The sequence below is a fragment of the Prionailurus bengalensis genome, chromosome E1 (assembly GCF_016509475.1).
Source record: "Prionailurus bengalensis isolate Pbe53 chromosome E1, Fcat_Pben_1.1_paternal_pri, whole genome shotgun sequence".
NCBI classification, from domain to species: Eukaryota; Metazoa; Chordata; class Mammalia; order Carnivora; family Felidae; genus Prionailurus; species Prionailurus bengalensis.
Window position 1 is genome coordinate 28,364,401 of NC_057347.1, and position 9,661 is coordinate 28,374,061.

At 44.1% G+C, this 9,661-nt stretch overlaps 1 protein-coding gene across 1 annotated transcript; it reads right to left on the minus strand.

The window, feature by feature from the left end:
- Positions 1 to 4,360: 4,360 nt before the first annotated feature.
- LOC122484735 (olfactory receptor 4D2) lies at positions 4,361 to 5,953 on the minus strand. Its single transcript, XM_043582681.1, has one exon. The coding sequence runs from the start codon at positions 5,951 to 5,953 to the stop codon at positions 5,018 to 5,020; it is 936 nt and encodes a 311-aa protein (XP_043438616.1). The 3' UTR covers positions 4,361 to 5,017.
- Positions 5,954 to 9,661: the final 3,708 nt, after the last annotated feature.

Here is a 9,661-nt window from a genome sequence, read left to right on the forward strand (position 1 = left end):
TTAGTAAACTTAAAAAAAAATTTTTTTAAATATAAAAAGGAAAAAAGTATTGTATTAATACTTTTTAATTATGTGACTATGTTTTACATAAAGGGGAGGGGCACCTGGGTGGCTCAGTCGGTTAAGTGTGTGACTCTTGATTTCGGCTCAGGTCATGATCTTGAAGTTCATGAGATCAGAGCCCAGGTGGGGCTGTGCACTGATGCAGAGCCTGCTTGGGATTCTCTCTCTTCCTCTCCCTCTACCCCTCCCCTATTCGTGTGCACACGCTCTCTACCAAAATAAATAAATAAGCATTAAAAAATTAATAAATAAATAAAGGAGAAAAACTACCTACATATTGGTGGTTTTAATATAATATTTAATATATTCTTATAGTTTCTGGTGATTTTTGTTTTATTTAAAAATAAACAATTTGGAATTTTAAAAGAAGAATACGTTTCAATGGTAAAGATACTCAAATTCAGTACACCATTCATCTACGAAGTAAAATTTCCCTTTAAGAACATTGTACTTTGCAGTTTACACTCTGTTTCACGGTCTTAAATTTTATACACAACTGATAACTCCAAATGGTCACATAAAGTGACGGAACTGAAGGAACCCAAGTTCTGTCTCTTCATCTTTGCAATCACCGTGTTCTCACTGCTGTATCAAACCAACTATTTACAAGCAAGAATATGCAATGCTACAGGGGATGGCAGGCATCAAGTGCAACGGCAGCCACAGCCCCGATGGCTCTGAACCTTTAGAATTGCTTTCTTTATGTACATCTGGACAGTGATAATGGTTCTGAATGCAGTGGGCATTCTGAATACAATGGGCACAGGATCATTCCAGAAGAGATGCAGCCAGATGCTCCCTCAATGCTCCTCCTCACCACAGCCTTATCACTGAAGGCCTATGGCGTTGGTGGATACTCTCCAGATCCAGAAGGTCAGAGAGGTCTGCTGTTAAGGAACAATATTTACAATATTATGTGTTCATTTATTCTTTGAACAAATATTTGTGGAGAGCCTTCACATTCTAGGTCCTGTGCTAGGCACTGGGGTTAGGGTGGTGAGCAAAAACAGGCATCGAACAGGGGAGACACATAAAACAAACATCGGCCCCTGCAGGTTTGAGGGAGGAGAAGCCAGAGGTACATCCTCATATAAATGCAAAAGGGTACTCCTGTATCCTTGTGTTGAGAGACTTGCCCAAGGTAACAGATAGTGCAGGAACTTGAACTAGAATCCAGCTCTCTTTTCTCCAAGTCAAATTTTCACCACCCTCTACCAGGTCTGACCTCCATAACTCATCCTCTGTCCAGCAGCCAACATGACCTTTTTAAAATATAAATTAAGTCATGCTACCACCCCGCCTCCCATCCAAACCTTCCAAAGATTCACTGCACTCAGAATAAAATTCAAACGCTCTCATCATCTGGCTCTTATCTACACATCAATAGTAACTTAAGAATATATTCATAAATTCTTTGACCCTCCTCATTCAAAAGATAGAGTTTAAGTCCCCTCTTTGAATGGGGGCTATACTTGGGTGGCTCACTTCGTCTAACAGAATGCGGCAGAAGTGATGCTCATTGACTTTTGAGACTAGCCACGTGAGCTTCCACCTGTCTCTCTCCCCCAGGACATATGTCATTGGAACCCAGCTACCAGGTTGTGAGAGAGCCCAGGCCACACGGAGAGGCCAGTCAACTGCCCCACCTAGGTACTCAGCCGATACCAACGTCAATAGCCAGACATGTTGGGTGAATGAAAGTCAAGCGATTCCACCCCTCACCTTTGAGTCTTCCAGCTGAGGCCCAAGAAGCAGAGATAGGATGTCTGTGCTGTGCCCTGCTAGAACTCCTGGCCCATGTATCTCATGAGAGATAACATATGACTACTTGTAAGCTGCTAGGTTTGGGATTGTTATGCAGTAGTAGATAATTAATACAACATCTTAGAGCTCACCTCCTACCAAGATCCTCTTTGTTCACCACATTCCTATTATAGTCTCTTTTCTTCTTCCTTTGGCCACCAAGTTCATTCTTACCTCAGGACCTTTGCACTTGCTATTTCATTCTATCTGGAATGCTTGCCCATCACCCAGATCTTGAACTGACTGACTCCTCATTATCCAGATCTTTGTTCAAATATCCCCTCCTCAGAGATACCTTCTCCCACCACATCTTACTATATACTGCCCACCCTACCAGACACATTGCTCCATGCCTTTCCTTCATAGGTTTTCTTCCTGAAATTATTTATGTGTCCATTTATTACTCATCTGTCCCTTCACACTTCTTCCTTCCTCTTTCCAGCACCTCCTGTGGGGAGGATGAAAGGAGCAAATGATGTGTCTTTTTCTTATGAGAGCTCTCACTGCAAAGCAGTAGGTGTCCTGGTTTTTGTGGCTTCTCTGTCAATTCACAGCATGGGGCAAGCCCAAGGGCCTGTGGGCCCCATTTTCATGTTCTTGAGGAGGGCTGCAAGGGGCTCCCTGGGCAGATTCCCTGTCATGGGAGACAGGGCTACAGCTCAAACTCGTCTTTCCCCCTTGGCCTTCACCTCAGTGGTCTCCCCATAACCTTGCTGCTTTATTGACATCAGTACAGAATCAGAGAAAGCATGAAATTCTCTCTTTCCACTGCATACAGTCTCCTCCTTCATAAGGTCTCCGGCCTTCTCCCTTCTCTAGTTCTAATTATTTCTCCCACTTTCCCAGGGTCCTGCCTGTATATCACACACACACACACACACACACACACACACACCAGGTTTATGAAGGGCAGGGTGGTGGGAATAACCCACTTGGCAGGGAGAATTTTAGCTCCAACATTGTTTAGAGTTGCCCAGGCATGGTACTTTTTGAAGCACCTTTAGTCAGTTTTATTATTGTTTTAAATTATCCACAGAAAAAGATCCCTCTATGGCCTGCACAGGCACCCTCTGCCCTTTCCTTGGTATGTCCCTGCATCCATGAGATGCAGGAGATATGCCTGTACATGCCTGTCCAGGCAGGCACCATAGTCTTTGGTGCCTCAGCTGCTTCCTCTCCTGCTTTCAGTTCTCTCGGCATCCCAGCTCCCCCAGCGACTGCTGATGGCTTCTCCTGGATCAGCCACTGCTGCTGCCACATGTGTCCTCTGAGAATGTCCTGCTTCCCCAGGACCCTATCCTCTCTCCCCTCAGTTCAGCCAAGACAAAGACAGTTTCCCTAATAATCTGGGGTAAAAAGGACAAGTAGAACAGAAAAACTAAATTGGAAAGCACTCAATAAATACTTATTTAATGGATGAATAAACACATGAATGTCTAGACATAACTAATTACAAGTTCCTTGGATGGTGTAATTTAAGGGGTATCCTCCTTGTGCCTTTCATGGCAGATATATCTATGGGGGAGTCTGTCTACCCACATGCTCTTTCTCTGGGAACAACCTTTACCCACAATTCTCGCTGAAGGGACGGACCTTGATGGTTATGCTTCTGTCACATGATCTTCACATCCCCTCAGCCATATGGGACATGTGGCCCAACCTCAGCCAATCAGATTATTTTCATAGGGTTTTGGAATTGGAACCTGAGACACTGAGCTAATTGATTGCAGAAAGCAGAATGGGAAAGTCAGTTTTCAGGCTGAGGCTCCCATCTGAGCCATATATAAGGTGACCGCATTAGGAGGGAGGGAGGGAAAAGAGAGACCAGCTGTGTCAGTCCTGACAGCTTCTTATACCCACAATATGCAACTTCAGAGAGAACTTTAAACCTCCTCTTTTTATTGAAAGTTGTCGGGGTTGCAACCCCTTGCAACTCTAACCATAACCTATTTCTTCTCTTCAACTCTAACAACCTGACCCCAAAGCCCCAGTGTGATAGTGAAGGAAAGATATGATGGGTGCATGGCAATGAGGTTTAGGAAGAGAGGAAGCAAGGAACACCAGTGAACTGGGGATGGAGGGAAAGCCCAGATGGATGTAAAGACTGAACTGGCAGAAATCAATGCAGGGAGGTAGAGAAGGAAAAAGGGATGGGGATAAAGAGAAACAGAGAGCCAGCAAACTGTTACAGAGCACTGTCTATGCATAAAGTACTGCAGCAGGCCCCAAATGTATCTTTACAAAAATGAATGAATGAACAAATGAATGGATCTTCCCATTCCTGTTTACAAGAAGTGTTGAGTCTGAAAATGGGGTTTAATGGGTAGATGGCAGGCTCTGATGGTAGTCAGAGTCGTGCAGACACGCCCCTGAATTTATACTCACTCATGAGCATGTTGCATGGCCCTCTGGAGTTCAGCTCCCACCCTCTCCATGCCTCCCTCACCACACTAAGGAATCGCCACCAAACACTTCCAAAACACTGCTCAACCCATGAAAAAATATATGTCAGGAATAATCATAACAAAGACAATAACCCTCACATAGGTTCTATGTAAGGTTGATAAAATATTCTTATACACATTTTGGATCTTATAACAAATCTGTGAGATTATTGGGACAGATATTGCTTTATGCCAGTTTGGTGAGGAGGAATCCATGAGTTCAAGAGAGGCCAGGTAGCTTATCCAAGGTCAGCAGTCTGGTAACATATGGGTCCAGGGCTCCCAAGCTAAGGCTATGTCTTCAAGGTCTGTGCTGTCTCTAACACTCTGGACACAGGTCAAAAGGGGTGCTGGGAAGAGAAGTCAAAACACATAAACTAGAAGTGCCTTCGCTGGGGGAAATGCCCTCATCACAAGAGGAAACGACCCCCCAAGAAGGGGGAAAGAAGGGTGTAGCTTTCCAGAGTCATGAGAACACTTCTCAGTGAGCAGGGGTTTTAGAAACCTGGCACAAACCTTAGCCACCAAAGGGGACTTTTCCCTTTTTCCCAAAAATCTGAGTCAGTTGCTTAGTTTCAAAACTCACTCACTTCTATGATGACCTCCACAACATATGCACAAGCTATGAAGACAGCCAGCAGACACAGTAGCTTTCCCTCCATTTTACAAATGGAACACAAAGCCAGAGAGAAGTGACCCACTCATTGTCACTCCCTTTTACAAACCAGCCGGCGCCTCCCTAGTCTCTTCACTGCTGCCTGCACCTCCTGGTTCCTCAGGGTGTAGATCATGGGGTTGAGCATGGGGGTCATGACCGTGTGGCTGATGGACACAGCCTTGTCCATGGAGAAGGGGGTGAAGGGCCGGGCATAGAGGTAAATGCTTGGAATGAAAACCATAGACACCACGACGATGTGGGTGGTGCAAGTGGAAGCTGCCTTCCTCCTCGCCTGCCCAGAGTGGGACCTCAGCATCACCAGGATGACTGAGTAGGAGGTCAGGAGGAGAAAGAACCAGATGACATCCAGCAGCCCACTGTTGGAGATCATGAGGAACTCCAGGAGGGTGGTGTCAGTGCAGGCAAGTCTCAGCACTTGTGGCACATCACAGTAGAAGTTATCCAGGATGTTGGGGCCACAGAAAGGCAATGGGAGCATCAGAGCCAGTTGGGCAATGGAATGGACGAATCCTCCTATCCAGCTAGCCACCACAAGTCCCACACAGAGCTGTGTGTTCATGATGGTCACATAGTGGAGGGGTCGGGAGATGGCAACAAGGCGGTCATAGGCCATGACTGAGAGGAAGAAGACCATGGCGCCTCCCAGAAAGTGGAAGAAGAAGATCTGGGCCATGCAGCCCTGGTAGGAGATGGTCTTCTTCTCAGAGAGGAAGTCCACCAGCATCTTTGGGGCAGTGACAGAGGAGAAACAGAGGTCTAAGACAGCCAGATTTCGGAGCAGAAAGTACATGGGTGTGTGGAGCCGTGTGTCTGAGGTCACCGTGACCATGATGAGGAGGTTTCCCACGACAGTGGTGGTATAGACAAACAGGAACACCAGAAACAGGAAAAGCTGGAGCTCTCGAGTCTGTGAGAGTCCCAGGAAGACAAATTCTGATACCCACGTGAGGTTCCCTTGTTCCATGGCAATTTTCTCCATACACCTAAAGAAAAGGAACCACAGGAACCACAGGATGCATGAAGTTACCACTTGTCTATTTAGTGGTCTGGAGCTCAGAACTGAGTTGTCCAGGTCTATATGATGGGCATTGCATGCGTAGCCCATATCACTAGGTGCTGATGAAATGGGCTTATCTCTAGAGAGTTTACAGGTTGGTGCTGTAATATACATTCATAAGATATCTTAATGCCATCCAGAGACATATCAACCTGCCTTTCAAAGACAGTGGTAGGGAGACAGTTGGAGTCCAACAGAATATCAGTCAAATCTCAAGTCTTCCATTTCCTTAAGATTTGACTTTGATTAAGTTTACTTAATCTCTCTAGGTCTATCTCATTATCTGAAAGTTAGGAATAAAAATACTTTATGGCCTCTTCAGATGGCTGAAGTAGAATGATACATACAAAGTTTCTAGAATAGTGCCTGGAAATAAATGGTAATCACTCTCTGTGTAGCCTCCTCCTCTAAAGACATCCTTCCTTCTTCCCATCTCAAATACATTTTTCTTTAGTCACTTTTCACACAATATTGAACACGTCATCATGTTAATGAACTTTTTATATTGTCTGTTTTTCCTCCATAATTCAACCATGTCATCTTACAGACAGATGGTCTCAATTTCACAATATATTTGTGTCCCTCAGTCCCCATCCTCGCTCACAGTTGGTACTTAATAAGTGCCAGATGTTGCCTGCTGGGTGGGTGAGTAGGGTATGCAGGTTCGTGCAGAAGAGCCCAAGGAGGAGCCCATGGAGACATGATTGAACACCTGGGATATCTGGTCTCCCCCACCCCCTAGCATAGGTGTTCCCTTACTTGGTGAGGCTCCCCAGAACATATGTGGACACAAGAGGCAGAGGGATAAGGGACTTTCATGACATCAAGTAATAGGTGACGAATATATTGTTTGAAGAAGACTCCGCTCTTCTGAAAGGACAGCAATTTCAGAAGAGGGTACTGAATCCAGAGGTAGAGGAAAAAGGAAAATATTACAGGAAAAAAAAAGGAAATCGATGAAGAATTAAGGGTAGATGAAGAGGAAGGGCGAAGGAGGAACAGAGCAGGTGAAGGAAGGGGAAATAGGAAGGCAGTGGGTGGGGGAGGGAACAGGGCCAAAGCTGGAGAAGGTGATGGAGGTGGAGAGGTCAACGGAAACAGGGTTAGGGGGGCCTCAGTCTCCCATTCTCTCTTACCTGCCTGTGCAATCCAGTATCTGTTAGAGAGCTTTCTCTTTGAATTGCTCACGTCCATTTGCTTTTCCTCAAGTCCACCTTCCACACAGTACCGCTCACTAGCATTCCTTAGGAGCCACATTGAATACTTTTTGTAGATCATGTCAGAGGGGAAATACATACCTGCATATACGCGCACACCATCCACTCAGCATGTCATACGAGCTGTCAAAATGAAGCCTCCTTCTGCCTTCCTAATCAGTATCTCTGCATCTGATGAACCACTGTCTCTTTAATGGATTGTAGTTTCTCAAACATGCCACATATTTGCTTATTTCCATGTTTGTTTCCTAGAATCCTGTTCCCTACCTTCTCAGCCTTAGAAACTACCCACTCAGACATCACCTTCTCTGCCACTTATTTCACCAACTCTCCCCTGCAGAACTACTATTTCTCAGCTTCTTATAATATTTTTTAAAATACCTCGATTATAGGCTTATCACTCATTTGTTCCATCTTCTGTCAACCAAGTACATTATAATTTCAATATCTCAGTAACCCTAGAACTTGGAACAACTCTGATATGGCAGGTGCTCAATAAATGTTGTCAAATTAATGTCTCAAGTAGGCAACTGATTATGTGGAGAAGTTTTGAGTGATTTTACTTATCCCCTGCCTGTGCCTCCTAAGGCCCCCTCTACACCCGGTTGCTAAAATGACTAGGTTTTACATGCAACCCGAAGCCACTGTTTTAACAGCACATTCCCCCTGAATTACTTCCTGAGGCTCTCCTCACGCTTTAGACTTAGCTACCGTCAAGTCTATGTCACCTGTTTATTCTGCCCACCCTCTAGCAGGTGTTTTCAAGAACCCAATTACTGCTGACCTATTGGTAGATGAGGAAACCCTCAGTCTCTCACCTTTCCTCAGCCCAGAATGGGAGAAGAGAGTTCAGGTCTTACATCTTTCTGGGGGGGTTCTTTCCATGTCCCTTTGCAGCTTCCTGGTGCCAGCCCATACCCCCATGCACCCTCATGGGCGTGACCCTGGGGAAGAGGGCATAATCTCAGGGAGAAACTATTGGGCTCAGGAAGTAGAGCTGGAATGATTCCCACTGGGGACAAGGGAGCAATGGGAGTTGTTAAAAAGTTGCTAAGTCTCTCAAAAACACTAGTTGAGAGGTCTGCCTTGAGGGCAAAAAAAACAAAAACAAAAACAAAAACCCTACCAAAGACATTGAAAATTGTAGAGATTCATGAAATATAGAATTAGGAGGACAGAGTCTCTGCAAAAGAATTAACATGCCTGAGACTTTTGGAAGGACCCGTTTCATAGAGCAGTGGTTCACACACTCGAGCATGCATTAGAATCACCTGCAGGGTGCAATGAAACTCAGCCCGCACAGAGTGTCTGATTGAGTAGGTCTTGTGGGCGCCTGAGAACTGGCATTTCTGACAAGCTTTCAGATGATTCTGATGCTGCTTCTCTGGGGCCGCAGTCTGAGAACGACTTACCTCAGGTTTGTCAGCACATGGACAGTTCTCCCTCACAGCATCACCAACACGACCAGTTTGATATATTAAAAAAAAATTTATTTGATATTTATCTTAAAAATAATTTTAATTGATCTTAACTTGGGCAATTCATAGGTGGAAAATGTTTGTATACTGCCTTGGAATCTGAAACCATGTAAACTTTGTGGGGTTCTTTTTGCCAACCAGACCACAAAGTTGATTCCCCATCCATATCCAATTCTATTGGGCCTTCTATAAAATTCTAGTACTCTTTATTACTCAGTAAGATCTTTCCTTTCATACAAGGACTAGTACAGGAAGTTCATATATTTTCTTATTATGATGAACTGGTCAGAATTGGAATTGCCTGGCTTCCTAAATTTGGTGCATTATGGAAACTTTGATTTCTTAGAATCTCTCTGTTCCACATGAGGTTTCCAAGTTGGTCTGAGTTCTTTCAGTACAAATATTTATACTTAATAAAATGAAGTCCCTCTGGCATATAGAAACACTATGAAAAGCTTTGGTTTCTTCCAACATACAAGAGCTATAAACTTAAAAAGCTAATTCTTCCCAAGATTTAGAGCTATACTCCATTTTAAAATCCAGCTGCTTGTAAAAATAGCCTGTGTTAATGCTGGAAAAGGGAATAGCCTTTATCAATCTCATTAACTATCAGATGTCACTAACTATAAGGTAATTCACAGTAACTAATTAAATTACCTAGATTAAATCCTTATGATTCTGATTTACCTCTCAGTGAGAAAGCCCATGTATGCTCTAGTTTATACATGTCTCCTCTCAAGGCACATAAATGTCTGTAAAATGTCTCCTAAACCACATGTCAACCCCAAAGTTGATTCCTCCGTGTGAGATTATGGATGATTTTTCTGTTTTAAAAATTGATTACACTATGGCTTATTGCTTTGGAGTTTTGTAGCTGGCCTATTTTGAAAATTCGGTAAATGTTTGTTAGCACAAGTGGA

Excerpts from the sequence above, each read along its gene's own strand:
- LOC122484735 (XM_043582681.1), bottom strand. The coding sequence starts at position 5,953 with ATGGAACAAGGGAACCTCACGTGGGTATCAGAATTTGTCTTCCTGGGA.